Below are 20,695 nucleotides of genomic sequence, written 5' to 3' on the forward strand. Positions count from 1 at the left end.
TCAGATCAACTAACATTATTCACCTTTGTGTTTCAAGAAGAGCACGCATCCAGTTTCTTCAGGTTGATGGTGAGAGATATGTTAACAGCCTGAGTTCTACCAACTTAAGATACAGTATCATGTTGAGAAACCCAAAATTAATGTGAATGAGGTGATCTAACTGTACTGGTACAGCACCTTATCTAGTACAATACAGACAAATTAATTTAAACTTACCTCTTTAATTACTTGCTCTGGTTTCTGGACAGATAGTTGCAGTCTTTTTTGTAGGAAAAAACATTCTGTTTGTCTTGCAACATCCAGAAATTTCTGGATACACTGATCAACACCTAAACATGCAGTAGAAAAATTGAAAGAACAGATTCCAGAAAAGAAGTTATCAGGCTGTTATAGGTAGTTTTGTGCATGTTATTAAAAATAATACTTTTCTTCTAGAAAGAAAATCCTAAGGTTTACTAAAATGGATTTTGATGGTACGTGTTTACAGAAACAGAATGTATATTAGGTCTCTATATAAAATGTTGCTCTGCAAACTTTCAGAACTTCTTTTAAAGGTACAAGAAAACCAATTTTTTTCCCCTATAGAGGTTTTGTTGCATCTTCTACAACAATAAAGACCAATAAAATATTTTGTGGGACTTCACTAAATAAAGCAAGTATTTCAACACTTGCTTGAACAACAAGCTCACTGTACAGTTCTCAAACACAGATATATTTAAGAGAATATTCTACCTTTATGAACTGTGCATCACTGTTTTGATTTTAAAAAATTAAAAAAAAAATCCCATTCCAGCATATGAATATAACCCAGTATACAGAATAAAGTATCTTTCACAGGCATTTATGCTAGTTTTGAATGGGAACTTAGGAGCCAGGCCTGAGAAATTTCTCAGGAAAAAGTATACTTCTAAAAAGTATTCATGGGCTTTTTTTAAACAATAAACTTTCTATTTATATCAATTCCGAGTTAATTACATCTCCCACAGATGTACCTGTCACACGAGCTTTAAAGCACAGCTGCTAAACAGCCTAGGTTTTCCCTTTCCAACCTTTTATTATCGCTGCCTATGTGTAGCTTCATAACAGCTTCCCAGTTTTTGAACCAAGTATGTGAGTAGGATTCTCCGCCGCACAAAAGGCAAAACAAAACAAAACGCAGCGTTTCCACGGGAAGGGGGCTGGCGGCCTCCGGCCACGCAGGAGGCGGGTCACTGCCCAAAGCCCTGCGTTAGGCGCCCACCCTCTCTGGAGCCGGATCGACCCGCCGCCCGCTAAAGCTCGCCAGGGAGCCGCAGGCGCAGCCTCACCGGTGCGGATCTCCTCCTGGTCCGTCCCGTTCACGTAGTCCTGGCTCACCAGCGAGGCGAAGCAGGCCTGCGAGACACGGAGCGCCGTCAGCCGCGGTGCGCCGCCGCCGCCAGGCCGCGCCCGCCCCGCCCCGCCCCGCCCCGCGCAGGCGCCCCCCGCACCTCAAAGGACGCCTCCAGCTCGTCCACGAGCGTGTTGTTGGGGTTGCGCGGCCCCGGCGGCGGCGCGATGAGGCCGGCCGGGCCCGGCCCGCCGGGCGGCCCCGGCGGCGGCGGCGGCCCCGGCGGCTGGTTCGCGAACATCCCGCTCAGCGCGCCCGCCATGGCGCGGCGCTGCGGGCACGGCGGCGGCGGCGCATGCGCTATCCGCCGCGGCGGGGCGTGGCCAGGCGCAGGCACTACCCCCCCCCCCCCCCCCGCGCAGCCGCAGTTCGTCCCGGCGGCAGCTGCCGCCCCGCGCCGGGGTAAGCCCTGACGGAAAGGGAACCCGCCCCCCCTCTCCGGCGGCCCAGCGGAAGCACCATGGGCTAAGGCAAGCTGGTATCTCCATGAGTTCTAGAAATATTGTATTTACTCTGAAACTAACAGATTCACACTAGTGAAAGAGCATCAGGATGGCAGAAAAAATGTGGAAATAGTGTCACGTTCTGACCCTTCGCCCGCACACACACATTTTCATAAAATAGTCATGGGACACTTGCGTTGCTACTTGTTTAAAACCCCCTCTCTCCGGGGACCGCGTAGTGCAGCCGTGCCCCTCCCGACACCGCAGCAGCTTGAAGCCCTATTTCTACCTCAGTGCACACCAAGACGCGTTTTAGCTCCGCCCTTGCAATACTCTGCCTGGATTTTTATAAACAAGTTATTTTTCCCCCACCATCAGCAATTCACCAAAATCAGCACAGCTATCATTTCTATGTACTGTTAATTCTTCAAGTCAAAGAAATTCTGAAACAGGCACACAAAAAGATTTATTGGTTGCAATAATTATGCTTACTTTACATATAAATTAGGAGTTCAGATGTTTTTGGTGATCATGTTTTGGTATTAAATATACCAAAGAGTTCAAACAGAATATTTTATTTTAAACTGAATAATGTGGGAAGACAAATCTCAAGTGCCAGATGCTCTTCCCAATAATGATTTATAAATGTATTTGCAGTTCATTGCTATAGTAAAAATATGCCTGGACATTCACTTATTAATAATACACTGAAAGATATATATTTTTTTAAGGCAGACTGGAATATTTTAGAATTAGTATTTTATTTGGTGTTTTGACTGTCTTGACTTAATCGAGCTGCAAACTCTACTAACGTTCTCGTGGGCCGTCCTGCCATGCCTTTCCGAAGATAGGGCACCTCGTCTTTATTTGACATCACACCAGCTATATCTAGGTGAGCCCAGTGAGAGGCAGTCACAAATTCTTTCAGGAATGCAGCTGCCGTGCACGCTCCTCCAGCTCTGTGGGGAAGGAAGTAGAAAAATTGTTGTTTCTAAAGCAATACCAACAGCACAAACACTGGGCTACTGCACTAACAGAAAAGGGGACATGAAAGATCTTGGTACATTACCTGCTGTATTTTCCTATGTTGCTCAGATCTGCAAGAGGACAGTCTGTTACTTGCTTCGTGTAATGTTCAAAAAGAGGCATTCTCCAAACTCTGTCTCCTGTCAAAATGCTGGCCTGAAAAAGAAACAGTGATAGTTTCAGCAAAATTCACTGTGGTTTATATTTTTAATAGCACTCATAAGCACCATCATAGCGCCTGCTTGTTTTTGTTTAGTTGATCAGTCTATCTGAAAATCTGGAGCCCAAGATAATATTAGGTATTTAGAAATATACTGCAAGACAAAACACTAAATCTTACTTTTTGGATTCTTTAGATTTTGCCTTTAGACTACCACTAAAGAATGCTAGTTTTTTGCAACAGTTTTTTCCTGCTAATGAAAATTTGCACAGATCCCTCCTTTCAGAGACTTTCCTTTAGCTATCACAGTTCAGCCATTCATAAGGCTTCTCTGAATTTCACATTTGATGTTAAGGAAGACTAATTATCTAACAAAAACTAATTATTGTCAGTAAAATAGAGTTTACGTGCATACACAGTAAGTTATCAGAGAATGCATATCCTTGAGACAATGATGCATGCTTTCTGCTATATGATGCTAAACCATAGTAAAGGGCCAGTAATTAACAGCCATAACTTCTGTATTTTTCAACTACATGCAATAGTAAGAACATTCCTATAAGATTTCAAAATTTAACAACGTACCTTTCAGACTTGCATAAAATAAGGCTTTCAGTAATGCACTAACTTTTCAATAACAACAGCTATTACTGAATTATCATTATTCCATAATACTGCAGATGGCCTACCTCATAAAGGTGAGTCCAAAGCCAAGATGAATTTGTGAACACTCCAGTTGCAGCAGACCCTAACGCTACATCCATGGCACCTACACAAACACACCTTCAAGGTTATACGAGGCAGGCAAAGATGGACTTTAGCTGTTCCTCTGCATCCTAACTTCCCACAGTATTTTTAATGTCTTAATTCTTATTACCTGTAAGTTCTGAAGTACCCCAAAATTAAAAGTTTTAGTACACCTTCATTTTTTTTAAGTTTATTAAAAATCTGATACTTTATGTGAATGAATATGTGGCAAGTATGGGTACACAAATCACATCCTCCTCATGATCTGCAGGGCATTAGTAACAAAATCCAAGACTTACAAACTGACAGAATTACCCTCTACTAACAATGTGGCAGACAACTACAAGTAGCCCTGATGGGACAAGCAGCAGCTGAAGTTGAAGCTTAAATATCCCTGTTCTCCTCTGAAAGAACTCATACTGCATAATTCTGATGTCAGGTTCCATAATCTACAGGCAGCAATACAGAAGTAATGGAAGATGAAGTTTACATTCCTTCCTTTCCCAATAGCTTCTCTCTCAAGTATTTTGTCACCAGAGATGGCTATCTGGCTGTTAGCACCCCTTCCAAATACCTTCATATTGCACCTGTTTCTTCCTGTGATGAGTTCTCTGATGACACACCTGAAGGCCTATAAATACTCAACACAAAGCACAAATACTCTGATCTTTTGATTTTTTTTTTTTAAACACTCTTCTTGACACAGGCCTTAAGCATAAAATGGACCTCTAACTGCTATTATAATCTGGCCAATTCAAGAGACAGTGCCAGATAGCAAAAGTAGAAAAATAAGTTTTCTGTTTTTAGCTCAATGTTTCCTAGCAGCATTTTTAGTATGTGTGTGTGTGTATATATATATATATATATAATATATATGCAGAAATAACAGTATCTTATCCAAAAAACACAAATTTTAGTATTTCCATATAGTAAATATAAATGAGTGAGCTTCCCCCCACACACACACACAATTCATAGACCTCTGAAATTTTCCAGCTGATACACATTCCCTTCACTTATTTCACTAACATAGATTGTTCACAGGACGAGGAGGTTGCTGCCACTATAGATTACTGTTTGGGCATCAAGCAGACAAGAGGTCAGCTCCTGCAGATATTTGGTCTTGATGTATCATTTTGTTGAAGTATTTTTTTTGCTTTTTTTCTCCCCAAATCTCACCAGAGATTGGGTGCCCTGAATAGGGTCAGCATTAGAGAAGCAGTTCTGTGGCATCAAAAAATGTATATATAACTGTGTGTAATCCCTCTGGTCTAGGCATGGTTTATACTGATGTGGATTATTTTCATTTAAAATAAATCCACATATGCTGTGCTACAATCATGCACCTTACATGGAAATATTTTCACACAAGCCAACCATCTTAACCATCAGCTTTCTCTCTGGCTGTAAAAGTTCTCACAGCATTTCAACTGGCCAAACTGACAGAACATAATTTAAAACAGTAGTATTTAATTTAATATAGAATAAAGATAATCTTAAGATATTTTGGTTAGTGCATTCATTAAGCAACCCAGTGGACTCTAGTCTGTAAACCAGTCTTCCATGTTTTCTCTCATTTCAGCTGCAGTCACTTCACCCATGACAGCTTGTTACTGCAGTTCACGAAAGCTGTGTACACAATGTTATTTTTGCAGATTTTAAATTTAAAATTATAGCCTTATTCATATATAGTTGTAGATATGAAGCAATTAAAACACATTTTATTATGCCTCAAAGTATGCAAACAGCACATAGGGGATTTTTCAGTCAAATTAATTCCTGGGAGGATGATAATGATTATCCTATTGTGTCTATTATCTAGAATAACAGAGACCTGAGATAGCCCAGCTGAGGGAAGAACTGGGTAACTCACAGCTCAGACACTCAAGCAGCTGCTCACAAAGAAGCTGTTCTGGCCACAGCACAGCCGGTGCCACAAGGACCTGGAAGCATTTTTCCAGAACCATGCCAGTATCTTTGCTCCATGCTGCCCAGGGACTTGGGACAACTTAGCTCAGATATCAGGTGACATAATTGCGTGTGACCAACTAGTAAGCCCTCCTGCAAACTGTTCTGCTGGGGAACACTGTGCAGAAACATCCAAGTCTCCTTAGGTTTTGCTGGGCTTATTAGTTCAAGCTCAGCTGGGCCAGGTCCAAATCCATCTGCATCACTCAGCCTGTGCCCTGCTCCCCAGTACCCCCAGTTCTGGAAACACGCTGCAGCTGTACCAGCTGTTAGAGCATAAACTGTGCTAGTTCTTGTCCTAAACCATGTAAAAGCATCTCAGTTGATTTTGAACTCACAGGTTGGCTTTGTATACATGGTACAGTTAATCCACAGCCCAGTTAATGAGACTAACAACACGCAAAATGAAGTGGGAAAGGGACATTAGCTACCTGTTAACGTTGCAGCATTCACAATAGCCCTTGCATTAAAATTGTGGGCATAACAGAGAGCATCAGCTAATAGCAGTCTTCCTTCTGCATCTGTGTTATCAACCTTCAGGTACAAAGTTTAAAACAAGAAAAACAGATTATTGAAAACACCCCTTCAACTGATGTCTTATGTATTCTCTTAAATAGCTGTTAGCTTGTGACTGCCCTGTCACAGGCCGTAAGAACTTAAGGTAATCAAAATTCATCCAAAATGGGAACTAAAGAAAAGGAAAGTATCTGATGAACACTTATGTTCCTAACATTAAAAGCATACTGGTAGCTGAATGCAGTTATATTTCAGCACCGCAGCCTCCTCCCCATGCTGGGCATCTGTGCTGCTGGCTCCTCCAAAGAGCCTGGGGGCAGGAGAGGTGTCCCACTGCAGAGCAGGGGGCTGGTTACTGTACCCAGCAAAGCCCCTGGGAAGCCCGGGGCCATTTCACAGCAAGCACAGAGGAGTCTGGCCGGTGGAAACTGCAGTACAGGTGCATGCCTGCAAACAGTTCCTTGTTCATCTGCTTTCTCTTTGGACCCTCTCTCTCTGAAAATCAATCGTCCCTTTGGACCTTTCTCTTTTTAGAGATAATTTATAATGAATTCTGCAAGATTAATTGCACAGTGTTCTCCAAGCCACTAGCACTTTCTTACTGATTTCTCCTTGGTGAGGGAAATATTTGCCCACTGATTTCCCTTAACATCCAGTGCTACTGAACTCAGCGTCAGGGGGAAGAACTTCAAGGAACTGAAAGGCTCAGCAGGTCAAAGATGGCAGAATCACAGAAATCCAGAGAGACTGAGCCATATATTTCTGCAAAAAATTAGCAGTCCTCAGCACAATGGCTTTTGCTACCATTTAATTTACTGAATTATTACAGTATGGTTAGGATTAAATAATATGCATGTGGGGCACTGACTTGGCAAACTACTTGTGAACAGACAGATCCTATGACTCAGAGTTCTGCTTGAACAGAGCAGCTGGCAAGGTAAAGACCTTGATTATGGCAGCAGGAAGCTAATACTCATATATCCTACTACAGATAGCAGGGAAGTGTCCTGAAAGGTCTGTGGGAAGCAATTAAAATACTATTCATTCCGACTGAAAACATATATTCATAAACATTATAACAACCTCTTGTGCTGACACAAGATTTTCTAGCATGTTCAGTAAGTGACTGCACTTTTCAGCTTTTCCTAGATTTTTAATGCATCTAATCTCGTAAAAGTATATTTATATTTGAAAGAATCCTGTGATAGCAATTTCTAATTAATAACATGGTTCTTACATTTATGAGAACAGTACACATTCGCACTGGGTACCTTTTTAAATGCTCTTTTCAAAAATGTACTCAGACTGCAGTCACATAACTTGATTGAAAAAAAACAATTCACTAAAAATACTCAAAATCCAAGTTTCACATGCATACCTGTATTGTTTTTCCATTCTTGGCTCTAACCACATCCCCAGGCTTGTTTGCCTTACCACTGGGCATATTTTCACAGAGCGGTGCCAAACCTCAGAGGGAAAAATAAAATATTAAGTGTGTTACTAGTTTATCACTCAGAAAAGATATAGAAAAATTCTTAGAGGGGAAAAACAAGTCTTTAAAAAGTAGTAGCATTCTCATCTTTTTTTTATGCTCAATACCTGAATTCTCCTGGTTACTGAAAGACATGGTCTAGTTCTCAATCAGTGAAATTTCATTGCATGTTGCACCACTATATTCTCTCATCTACACCATTTTAACACTAGGATTTACTTTTAATTTATGTCTCTGAAAGTGAGATTAGAGGCACTGTAAAACTTATCAAGGCTTCTGTCAACAAATATCTTCATACATCTTCCATATATGAATAATTTGTCACATGTAAGAGTATTTATTCCTTACTGAAGTTCAAAATTTCTCAAAGTACCTCTCTGAGCCATTCAAGATCTTCTCTTTGTAAATAAACATTACGTAACGTCAAGAGAAGTCCAAAAATTGCCATAAAGCTCCAACAACATGAAGAACAAAAAAGGATGGCAAAGAGTCAACGTCAAAACTCCAGCTATGAACGGGATAAATGAGAGCCCACTATTCCCAGGGAAGCCCTGCTTCTCTGTCCCAGCCAAAGCATATGCAATAAGAGAATTGTGGACCACTAGTTTTCAGTCAAATTACACACACAAACTTTTGCTGCACTAATTTCTACTTAGTACTTGGATCATCCCATGCTTTCAAGTGAGGAATTTCTTGAGGATGTGTATGTTTCACTGCCCTCTACTGGTTGAAGCATAAAAGACCCACTAAAATAAAATAGTTTCCTTAAAGCTGAGGTTCTCAAATATTTTTAAACTTATCATAGAATAGATGGCATGTCCTCAGCAACTGCTTTTACTGTGGTTCTTATATCAACTCATTTAGGTCTAGCTGTGCAACATTTCTGCAGGAATATAAAAGCATTGCTCATATTCAAAAATAATTTCAGCAATTTTTTTTTTAATTTCTGCAGAGACATTCACCTAAGGAAACGAGCTGATTTCTCTTCCTGCTCAGCTAGGGCAAGCACTGGAATGGATGTATCTCAGCTAACTCCCTTTCATTTTTAACTGCTTTTACAGATACCCATATTCCTCGTTGTAATGACGAACCAGGACTCCTGCAAAATGTGTTGAAAATGAGTGTTTCTAAACAACGGCGAGTCTCCTGAAATCCAAGAATCATGCCCTCAAAATTTTAATTCAGTCTTACAATATTTTATTGAAGCAAAGCTAGTAATTTTTGATAATCAAGTACAAATGGGAGAGGTTGAGCAAGGGAGAGAGACATGTAGCTCTACAAGAGCCTGTGATGTTTTTTGTCAGATATTTACCACTACTAATACTAGCAAATGACTTTGTCTAAAAGAAATACTGTAAGGTTAAAATGTTCTGATTCTCACACACATATACTTACCAATTATGTTAAGAGGTAGATTTAAGGCTGCTGCTGTCACAATGGCTGAACACACAGTTGCTGCCCCTCCCATGTCTGCTCTCATTGCATCCATACCTGATGAAGGCTTCAACGAAATGCCACCACTGGAATAAGCATAACCAATATAATCCAACATCCAAGAGTCAGACATTACATACTTTGATATTATTCTTTCCATCCGTATGTTTTTAGCACTAAGTATCAGCAAATGCTAGAGTCAGTATTTTCAGATGCTCTTGCAACACCCTAGTAAGCATACTAAAAAGCAACATATCTAGGTTTTCATTTCAGGTAAAGTGTCCCTGAGTTACTTCGTCATAATTAGGACATCAAAAGACATCCAGATCATCTGCAATACACTAACAAAATAAACAAGTTTTTTCAATGGTCATCATAATATCAGAAGAGCACAAAAGAAAAACAAAGTAGTAGACTGAAAATCAGCACATAGATGGGGAAAAGACTGATAAATTCCTCAGTAGTTATGTATGTGGAATGAAAAGGAGGTATAATGAACTACTGCATAGAATGAACTATTTTCACTTTGCCTAAGCATAATCCAGATGTCCAATGACAAACTGCAATTCTAAACATGCAAATTCTTCACCATGAGGTTTGCTCTGGCCAAAGAAGAAAAGAGCAGCTCTTTGTCTGTTTTCCACAGATTTCCATTTCCCTCTTACAAGCCAAGGGCATACCATTTCTACTTTGTCCAGTTACTCAAGCTTGTCTTATCCCCAGGGAAGGCAGCACAATCTACTATATAGTTCACTAGAATGACAATGAAAGATGTGCTGAGCAAAGAAAAAGCATCTCACTGTTGAATATGAATAGCAGAAAGGCATGAGCAAGGCTTTATTTCTGGGTTTAATGGGATTACAGTTAAAAGTGCATGTCTCTTGGCTGAGTTCCAAAACTAGTCCGTCTAAGCTCCATCCCCTGGCAACTGGACCATAGCTTCCCCCCCTCCTTTAGTCATTAAAACATTAACAGACATACCTGTCAAACGTAACTCCTTTTCCTACAAACACCAATGGAGAGTCATCTGTATTAGCAGCACCTAAATAGTGAATCTCCAGGAAGATGGGAGGTTCAGCTGAACCCTTAGCTACACTCAGGAACGCTCCCATCTGTTGTGCTGCTATCCAAGACTCTGATCTGGAATAAAAATATTTATTTTAAATAACCAAATGACCAAATTAGTATTTTTTAAAGATCACAGTTCTTGAAGGATTGTAGACGATATTATAAGTAATTCTGTTTTTCTTAATTATTTTGCAACTTGTCACTTAAATCCCACATTCCTTCTTTGTAAAACAGAATAATACTGCCTCAAAGTTGCTGCTTGGGGGGAGTTACTTATTAACCATTATTCTACACTTTCTGCACCAAAAACATTAAGCCTATGGCCTAATGGGCAAGTGAAATTTTTGAAGGTATACACAGTAATACTGCTGCAGTAGGCTACAGTCTAGTTTTCCGTTGTCAAAACAGATAACAAGATAGAAAGTTGATTTCTGTGCATCTTTTACTTTTCATCAAAATGGCCTAGTCACTTACACAGCCAGTTAGCCCATTGCCACTGAGGGGCAGTAACTAGAAATTCAGAAGCGAGAAGCATTAGCTGCTCAAATTCAGTTGCAAGACTCCATCTTGACATTTTAGAAAGTTAAAAGCACCAGTAATAACCATAAATAGCAGGTGCTTAGTTACCACCTCAAAACAAAAAGAGGTATGTATAAAAAGCACTTGGGAGTGGAAGAAAAAAAGAGCTATTAGAGAGAAGGTATCTAGCATTTGCAGTCCATTCACTGATTCCTCATTAGGCTTCCTCTTTCACAGCACTCGTGTCAATTAAGTGATTAATAATTTTACTGTGTCACAGCATCTTGCTTATTTTGCTAACTTGAAGCTCCCCTTACCCTTCAAAGGAGGATAATCAAGGCACACCCTCATACGTTTTTTTGCCAAACACTCCCTCTGCTTTTGTCATTTGAAATGGCAGAGTGGAAATGAGAACGCGCTGCAGATTTGAATAATTTCTAACATACAGTATCTTATCCTATAGAGGAATCATTTTAATGAAGCTTACCTTATATGGACCTTCACATTGCTGCTGAAACTTCTTAGCTTCTGATCAATACACTCAGCGAATTTGATGGGTGTCATAAAATTAGCTGGAGCCTCCATAAGGTACCGAGCAAGGTTTTGACCCTCAGCATAGATAACGCCTTTTTGCCAAGCTTCACCTTCACCACTAAATAATATCATATAATAATTACCATAAACACTTGCACAAGAAAGATTTTCATCATTCATCTGCTCTCTCCAGTTTGAAAATGCAATGTCAATAATTTAGGGCAATTAAGAATGTCATTTTACCCCTACTACAAGGAATTTAGGAATTACGTGTTGGATGAGATCCAAGGTCTGTCTAGTCCAGTATCTCAACTCTGATCCTAGGTGGTGCCAAATGCGTCAGAGGAAGCTAGAAAAATCCTGGAGTAGACAGATGTGAAATTATCTAATACATTACATCTTGCTCTAATCCTTACTAGTCAGAGAGTGGCTTAAATCCTTAAGCACAAGGTTTAATATCCCTTCCAAAATTTGTAATCGCATTAATTATAACAGCCCTGAAAACTCTTATTTACTGTGTAAAGCCTCCAATTCTGTTCACCTTGCTGAAATATGATTATGTAATGAGAGTGGATTTGGATCTCAATTCACAGTGTATTCAAAATATTTCACTAATAAAAAACAGAGCAAACGTTCATAAAGCTGCCTGCATAGGAAACGGGGATGCCTCTGACTCCTTTGTAACACGACCAGTAGAAAACTTCTCATTTTACCTATATAGAACCAAAAAACCTGTTTATTTGCCTTAAAAGGTTTCACAAAGTGGGGAATTAATCTGCATTCCACTGTGCAAAAAAGCAACATAGTGAAGAAGGAAGCCAGGAGGAACATAAAAACATTGCCTGCATATGCAGGGATGGAATTAGGAAAGCCAAAGCTCAGCTGGTGCTGAAACTGGTAAGGAATGCTGAAGGCCTCTTCGTGCCTTGCACAGGTACATCAGCAGCAAAAGGAAGATCGGGGATAATGCCTCCCCATTGCTAAATGGCATGGGAAACCTAGCCATAAAGGACACAGAAAAGGCTGAGGTTCTCAATGCCTGCTTTGCATCAGTCTTCATTAGTAAGGCCTGCTTCCCAGTCCCCCAGTTCCTTGTGCTTAGTAAGAGTCTGGGGAAGAAAACTGAGGGAGATTGATTTAGGACTACTTAAGCACACTGGACATATACAACTCTATGGGATTAGATGGAATGTATCTGATGATGCCAAGGGAACTGGCTGATGTCATTGCAAGGCTGCTCTCTACCTGTTTCAAAGGTCACGGTAACTGCAAGAAGTCCCCAATGACTGGAAAAGGCAACTGCTATAACCATCTTCAAGAAGAGCAAGGAGGAAGATTAGGATGACTGGCTTACAGTTCCCCTTAACTCAGTCCCCAGAAGGTTTATGGAGAAAGTCATTCTTATGATGACATGCTTAAATTGAGAGGTTTTTATTTTATTTCCTAGATTAACTTCCTCATAAGGAAGGACTTGTTCCTGTACAAAGCATGTATGGAAACAGCTGTGCTCTGCATGATAGATGAAGCAGTAAAAGGGGGTTAATAAAACTTTGTTCTGGAGCCAAGAGCTCTGATATTATTTTCAGCTCTTGAATAACAGTGATGTCTTCTTAGAGGCCAGAAGCACCCAAGCTTCCCTTCTTGCATTATATTCTGTAAACTGAAATATAACAGCTGAGCTATGTAAAATATACCATCATGGCGTGGTCCAGTCTCAAATAGCATTTCCTGTATATCAAAAGCATTTATTAATTTATGGAGTTTGAAATACTTCTGCTTCATAGTTTTAGGATGCAATGCCAGTAATATTCCTTTTACAACACAACTCATTTCAAGAAATTTTTTACTTCTATCTTGGGCCTTTTCTAGAAAGCAGCATTTATTTACCCTTATCCTCAAAACATGGCATGCTAACGAGGTACACGGAGCAAACACTGTAAACCTGAAGCAGAAAACATGTCAGGATATTCAAGGAAGCAGTAGAAGTTGAGAGAGAGATTGCTGCTACACCTATTCGTTCAGTTTCTCTTATCTGTCTCATGCACAAACATACACACAGTTTTACAAATAAACAAACAGATAAGCTTTCCTTTTGCCATCACCTTCCATGAAGCTGAGGAGTAACTACAGGTTTCTTTTTTCGCTTCAGTTCACTGTACTCATGCAAACCAAGTACAGCACCTTCTGCAGCTGCCTGAGCATCTCCGCAAGGGTCCACTTCAACATGAGGGATCTCCAGATCTTGGATCTGTCTACATCCAACTGGAAAATACAGTAAAGCACCAATAGACTACTGCATAGAACGAGTATTGCACAGAACAGCAAAACAGGTTTCTGATCGATGTAACATTTAGAGGAAAAAAATATATATATAGTTTTACTCAAGGTATCTGTTTACAAGTAAATCAACTAAAAAGATCATGCAGCAGAATAATTAAAACTGCTAATGACCATATACTGACAAACTTTGACCAAGAAAAAAAAGTCACTTGATAAGTTTTAATGATTAAGTCATTTAGCAGGAATACAAAGGAAAGTCCACAGTTGTTGCGATTCCTTAAGGTCACCTTATATCAAAAAAAACCCTACTGTTCTAGAGAATTATGGGTTATGAGTATTTACAGGTATCAGAAATTTGCTGCAGTATAGTTTTTTGCTATCTTTTCTTCCAAGTTATATTATACATGCTTTTATAAACTGTAAGCAATATTAATAATATATTCTATGAATTTTATTTCGTACCTGAAGAATTTAACAGTGGGTCAGTAAATGAGACAATAGAGGCTAGCAGTCTGAACACACTGCTTTCATATATGCATGACTGACTTCCTGTCTCATACACAGATTATAAACTCTATGGAAAGGATTCTCTTTTTATTCCTGGTTTATGCAAACTTAGACATGATGCAGCACTCATCTTTGATTAAGACAGAGAGCCTCCAGGCAGTAAATTATAAAAAAATAACTGATTTGCTTATACGGAGAATAGGATGGGTTTGTCCGGTATCTCTGCAAATTGAAATCCCTGAAAGTATTTATCAAATTATAGAGCACCTCATAGTTACGTCTTAGTGCTGACACATCACAGTTTCAGTAACACACAGAAAGGAAAGGCCTTCTGTGCCTACAACAAATAAGGAATCACACTACTTACACTGTGAAACTTATCACAGTTTGGAACACAAACATCTCAGGTACAAACTAGAGTGGCAAAAGTAAATAGATTTGCATACTTGAGTACAGTGTGAGCATAAAGTGAATCAATTTCATTGATGCTCTCAAGCTTCAAAATAGTAGTAATTAACAAAACAAGTGCCTTTTTCAGTATCACACTGTTTAAGAAAGCTATTAGATACAAATAACTGGAATTACCTGAGCGGATTGATTTACATTTGGCCTGGTATCTTTACAATTGCAGAGAACAGATTTCAATGAAGGATGCATTCTTGCAAAATGGATACCCTATAACTCCTTCCTCACTAAGGAAAAGCTTCATGAATGTCAGTGACAAGTGAACAGATTTCCCAGACCATGCAGTAAGTCTTGCATTTCAAAACAAAAATATATCTAGACTTGCTCGTCAAAAATGAAACATACTGCATCCTGACAAGTTTTACACACAAAATACTTAAACTTAAAAAAAAAGTTAACCTGCAACAGCTGCACGAATGTTTTCTTTGTCTTCATTCCAGTTTTCTTGGTCATTTACTCCAGCATTCTTCTTACCCAAGCCAACTACAACCACACTTGGAAAGTTCTATACAAAGCCAACACACAAATGGATTCACTTTCTTCACTGTTACAGCCCCAGCAGAGAGTTGTTATGAAGACATTACTTTTCAAATCAAACCAAATACAACATGAAATACCGTACTCTCCACATAAAGCATGTTTCTACACAAGAATGCCATTATGGTGCCACTCTCTTGCACTCTCAGTCATTTGCCACAGGACACAACCAGCTGTTCTGTTGTCCCGTTAATTACATTGTGAAAGATATCAGTTTGTATTACAAACATCTCAGCTGCAAACTGGAGTGGCAGAAGTAAGTAGATGTGCATACTTGAGTACAGTGTGAGCACAAAGTGAATCAGTTTCACTGATGTCAGCATCGCAGCTGACAGGTCTTTATGCTCAACAAGTAGCAAACTTGACACCTCCAAGGGCAAGTCTAAGAGTCCTTTGAAAGCACATCCAGCTGCTGCTGCAGAACAGGAGCTTTCTGACCTGGGAAAGTGTAGGCATTTTAGCACAGTACTGTGTTTAAGCTAAAAAGTTCACCTCAAAGGTTGAGTCTATTAGCTTAGCTCAGGACTGTGCTGGCTGCTATCTGGGTACCAAACCAAAGCTGGACAGAGGTACACAGCTCTGCAATGCAGCAGGGCAATGTAACACAAAAGGCTAAATGCTTGCTTTAAAAGCTGCAAGTAGAAGGCAAAATGGAAGAAATAACAAAGATGAAAGAAGCCTTTTAAGAATGAAGTCAAATTTGTATAAAATCATCCTAAAGATTACGTATGCAAATAGATTTCTCATTACTCTGAAGAAAAATGAAGTTAAGGTTAAGCTTACCCTTATCCTTCCACTACAAATAGCTGCTCTTCCGATTTCTAATAATCAGCTTTCAAACTGGTACCCCATAAAGACTTTTAATTCACAAGATGCTGCAACTAGGACCATCTTTCCAGAAGATCAATGATTCAAGTTATCCTTTTTGGTTGTCATTGCTTTATACCCTTGGAAGAGTGCATAAGGCCAAACTCTACTGCCTTCTCTTTCAAAGATTTGCTACTCACTTCAGAGGCCATTCTTTATGCAGAATTGGGATAACAGGACCTTCAAAGGACTCCACTTCCATGAAGTTCATCAGAGCCTTTTTACTGAGTCCAGCACCACCTGTCTGGTGTCTCTGTATAGGAATTTATACATGGTGGACAATAACCACTACAAATTGATTTATTTAAAAATCATTTAAATGGACCTAACATAAGATGCAGTTATCTATACAGAGACTACTACTGGACACAAAATGTCCTAGGATGGCCTCGAGCACCACTCCAAAAAGGCACAAGTCTTATATTTGCCAGCCCCATGCAGATGCATTAGATGTCTTAGGGCTCCTCAAATGGCAGCAAAACCCTAACTTTAAGCAGGTGAATCCTATCTCATACCCTTGTGATATGCCATGTTTGTACAGACAAGAATCCTGCTTGAAAAACAGTCCCACCTCTTGTTTTCATCTTCAAATTTTTAAAATATTTAAAATTACAAATTGTAAAACATCTGATGTCTATCAGTCGATAATGGGACTGGCCATTACCTTGTGTTAGAACTGCCATGTCTGCAAGGTCTTTGCACAGATCCACACTCGCATATGCACTTGCTCCCCCCAGAGATGGGGGATACACTAAGTGTCTGATCCAAAACTGCTGCGCTTTAGCTGATTCAGTAAACCCTGGTGAGAGCACAGCACCTTCAGAGCAGAGCTTGTTTACATCTTCTCATCTTGCAGCAAAGTGAAGGGAGCACAGGACTGTGCAAGAGACCATGCAAACATGGGGAGCATAGAACAGGGGATGGGTTTCAACACGAACCACATCTTTTGTCCTGGGAGGTGAGAGGGAGAAGGGCAGAGCTGTCACATTCATACTAGCACAACCCTGAACTCAGCTTAAAACCAGATGTAATGGCAAGTCTCATGCATTAATAGATGCGCACATAAAAATCCAGTGTTCATACCTGATGCAAACCGTGGAATATGCGTGTTTTGCCTTTCTTCAAAGGTGGCCCACATCTAGAACACAAAAAGGTTCTTTCAACAAATGTAAGCCCTTACGGGAACAAGCTTTTTAAATTCATTCCATAACCACACAGTGTTCCTCGACACTGTACTAGGACACTTGGCTCAGTCCTGCTCCACAGAAAGTGACACTCTCCAGACGCATTTTGCATCTCTTGCCTGCATGTGTGGCTTCCCACAGGAGCTCCCCTCTAAACCACTCAGCTTAGTAGATGCAAATATCAGCCTTAAAAGCAGTATGGGTACAAACGCTAACAATAAGCAAAGAGATGGCCTCATCCTAAATGCCGCTCACGGGTACCTGAGCACGCTTCGGACGCCCGTGAAACACTTACAGCGACAGGAGCTCTCTCAGCCTTCCCGATACGAGTTGATCGAAAGCATCTCCTGCGCTCGTGAGCTGGGGAGCGCCTTCATCCTTTTCACTTGAGTAGGCTCCCAGAACAAGGCCCTGGGAAAGGACACACGTTAGCGTGAACAACATAAAATGTAGAGACCTGCCTGAAAGGCAGCAAGCACGCAATGTTTAAACAGCATCTACAGGGTCAGTTTATGCACTCTTCTCAAGGGCACGTGCACACCCAGCACTTTAAACACACGGTCACGCTTTGGTATATCAGGATAAACCGCTCCTACTTCAAGTGTGAGAAAGAAATGAAAGCGATTCAGCATAACCGAGGTAACACCGTTTTGCTTAACACCCGGGCAAAAGCTGTTCAAACCGTGACTGGGGAACACAGAAGAGGCCCCCGAGGGGACCTCCAGCCAGGCGCGCCAGGCAGCAGCACGCTGCTCCCGCCCCCAGCTCGGCCCAAGGCAGCAGGGCACCAGCGAGGGCCGGCAGCGGGAGCCCGCGCGGCTCCGGCGCGCCCAAAACCGCGGCCCGCGGCGGGTACGCGGCTCGCGAGCTGCCCCCGCTGCGCCCGCCCGGCAGGGGCCCGCGGCGGGGTCGGGGCGCCCGGGCCCGCCACGCGCGACACCAGCTGGGACGCGGCCCCTTCACCTGCGCGCCCGCCCGGCGGCTGCAGCCCCGCGCCCAGGGCCCCCGCGCCGCGCAGCTGCGGGCCAGGGGCAGCGCCCTGCCCAGGCGCCGCGCCGCCGGCAGCAACATGGCAGCCGGCCGCGGCGCGCTCGCGCCTCATCAGGCGGTGCCGCGCGGGGCGGTGACCGGGGCGGGGAGAGGAGAGAGGGGCGGGGGCGGGGGCGGGGGCGGGGGCGGGGGCTGCACCGCCTCGCCGGGCCGCTGAAGGGCCCAGGGGCCGGGCTGCGGGCCGCCGCGCGGCTGTAGCGGGGCGAGCTGGCCCCACGGTGGGCTTTGGCCTCCTGCCGTCTGGCCTAGGCTGGTATCCTCGCGTGCTGCTGAGGACGACACGGCTCGCTTGTTTTTGTCCTGTAGGCGTATCGCAGACTTTAAAAAACAATCTTCATGTACATACTGAATATACTATATGCACAGTGAAGATTAAAATGTAAATAGTTCACGAAGGGAATGTGGAGGCAAAAGATGTCCTTACTTCCCATGTAGGGCGGTGGTATGCTCGTGTAACACCAGCGCATCTGTCTGGGGAGGGCTGACTGGGTTTTGAGAGAAAGCAGTAACAGTCTCAGAGTGACATTAAAAAAGAGAGAAGATGTAGTAGCAGAAAAAAACAAGCCAGTGAAAATGACTATGGTAAGATTTCCTCAGGAAAATCCACACCAAAATACTCAGTCATCAGTGGAACAGCAGAGGTGGATTTATGCTAGTCCAGCAAAAGCACAATGTGGAAAAAACCTGTTTGGAGTTTGCTGACATTCATTGCACTGTCAGTGTGAAGACCCAGAGTTTCGGTGGCCTTGAACACGCACTACATTTTAACGTCAAGTGATCTGGATTTTTTTATTTTTTATTTTTTTTTGAGAATTGTCGAAAAATAGTTTGTAAGTAAAGGCTTTTTAATGTGAGAATCCGACACCTTTAGACACTTGGATAACAACGACTTTGCTTTTCCATACATCTGTAACTGCACTTACGCTGTTACATTGATATAACATTATAAAAAAGGGTAGCTCAAGCTATTATTCTTAGTAATAGATTGCAGTTCCCACCTAGCCACTTTTTGCCGTAAGTGGTACAAAGAGAAATAATCTGTTTGATTAAAGACAGTGTCATTCAGAGACAGTGACTGAAGGAAATTGCATCCAACTTGATTTATTTTGTGATATTACATTTTAAACATTAAATCACAACATTCTTTAAAAAAAACCAAAGTGGTAACCCATTTTTTCCCTTCATTTATTTAGAAGAGCCTCCCATATACAAGGAACAGTTTTCTAGTTCTCTGGGGAATGTCTATAACTTCTCTGTAACTTCTCTACAGCCTGCATGTAGCTCCTTCATTCTGCATGTACAAATTAAATGGGCATTTTCAGGGTATTTGAAGTTGTCTTCTGACATTGCTGAAAAATAAAATTTGGCCCATAATCTCTTTAAAGTTCTGGACAGTTAATACTCATAAATGCTTTCATTTAGGATTTCAAATCTTCCAAAATTAAAAGAACACCAAAGTAAGTCTTCATTTCTCCTTCCCAGCATGCATATAAAGAGATATGGCTTTATGTGTACAACAAAAATGAAAATATGTAAATAAAGTAGATCACCCTTTATATCAAATTCCACAGTACTTCCCTAAGTATTTTATGATGTAAAACGGAAAGTTGAAATGGTTTAAGTGGTAGGTTGTTATGCATCATTAGTCTTAAGGTGTTGATTTGTAACTGTACATCATTAACTATGGGTAATTGAATTTAACCTTATTTTCCCAGGCAACAAAAGAATAAATGTTCTATACACTGTCCCATCAGTGTGTCTTAACAGTGCTTGACTGAGACAAGCTGTGCACCTGAAGGGTTACTTCAGCCTTATGTCTGTTTTGTTCAGTTTACTTCATACATGATAATACTCCTGTTCACTATAAAGTGAACTGAAAATATTTTCTCACGTCACAGAATAATCATTGGATGATAATGTTATTTGGTTGTTCAACTCATGATGCTACAATATCCTACAGTAATATCCAGAAGTGCTTCATATATCTGCTGTGAGAAACCATTGGACCATTACTGCAGAACATGCTTCGTCATTGACAAAATTCAACACAGTGATCAAAAAGCCAATCAGCTGAGTTATCCCTCTTTATTTACTCTAATTGTATTTTAGAGCTACTGTGACCTGTCTGGACTGTGTCCAGTCCAACAGATCTTTAATCTTGTCCTTACCTGACAAGTGAGTGGTCCCACTGCTGTTACTTAATAATTAGTTCTTGGGGGATTACGCAGTTTGTCAGCAGTATAAAAAATGTGCATACATGCAAATACTACTACTGAAAAGAATTTCTGAAGCTATCTTTCTGCATGAAGGATCTCTAAATCTACTTTCTTTTCACTTCCTAAAGAGAGTTATATTTAGTAATGGATAAATTCTGTGTTACAATATATCTTTTTCTGTACCACAACTACTTCAAAGTTACATGTTCATAGAACAATTACAAATGACAAGTATTTCATTTTATATTGAACTATTTGTGTAATTATATTGCAGTTTAAGGTCTTGTATTCCAAAGCCACTTAGAATTTGTTG

At 41.0% G+C, this 20,695-nt stretch overlaps 2 protein-coding genes across 3 annotated transcripts in view; both read right to left on the reverse strand.

Annotated features, from left to right (window-relative positions):
• MED28 (mediator complex subunit 28) overlaps window positions 1-20,695 on the reverse strand; it is a 28,034-nt gene that overhangs the window by 572 nt on the left and 6,767 nt on the right. The window contains exons 2-4 of one of the 2 annotated variants that reach the window (XM_064511389.1): window positions 1,470-1,662; window positions 1,308-1,374; window positions 217-329 (exon numbers count right to left, since the gene is read on the reverse strand). In XM_064511389.1, the coding sequence (XP_064367459.1) occupies window positions 217-329; window positions 1,308-1,374; window positions 1,470-1,631 (342 nt within the window). In that variant the 5' untranslated portion in view covers window positions 1,632-1,662. Of the gene's footprint in view, window positions 1-216; window positions 330-1,307; window positions 1,375-1,469; window positions 1,713-20,695 lie in introns of those variants that run through there. The other variant, XM_026122032.2, reaches the window with a different exon arrangement.
• On the reverse strand, window positions 2,254-18,242 carry LAP3 (leucine aminopeptidase 3). Its single transcript, XM_064511379.1, has 13 exons — window positions 18,080-18,242; window positions 17,412-17,527; window positions 17,016-17,070; window positions 14,928-15,033; window positions 13,379-13,538; window positions 11,230-11,394; window positions 10,137-10,295; window positions 9,117-9,241; window positions 7,608-7,696; window positions 6,145-6,247; window positions 3,688-3,767; window positions 2,882-2,994; window positions 2,254-2,771 (listed from the first exon to the last, which is right to left on the reverse strand). The coding sequence occupies exons 1-13, from the start codon at window positions 18,185-18,187 to the stop codon at window positions 2,573-2,575; spliced, it is 1,578 nt and encodes a 525-aa protein (XP_064367449.1). The 5' UTR covers window positions 18,188-18,242; the 3' UTR covers window positions 2,254-2,572.

Source organism: Dromaius novaehollandiae, chromosome 4, assembly GCF_036370855.1.
Source record: "Dromaius novaehollandiae isolate bDroNov1 chromosome 4, bDroNov1.hap1, whole genome shotgun sequence".
Lineage (NCBI taxonomy): Eukaryota > Metazoa > Chordata > Aves > Casuariiformes > Dromaiidae > Dromaius > Dromaius novaehollandiae.

Excerpts from the sequence above, each read along its gene's own strand:
- LAP3 (XM_064511379.1), bottom strand. The coding sequence starts at position 18,187 with ATGTTGCTGCCGGCGGCGCGGCGCCTGGGCAGGGCGCTGCCCCTGGCC. Across the intron at positions 17,528-18,079 it reads GCCGCCGGGCGGGCGCGCAG|GGCCTTGTTCTGGGAGCCTA; the intron begins GTGAAGGGGCCG and ends GTCCTTTCCCAG. Across the intron at positions 6,248-7,607 it reads AGAATGGAAAAACAATACAG|GTTGATAACACAGATGCAGA; the intron begins GTATGCATGTGA and ends TTGTACCTGAAG.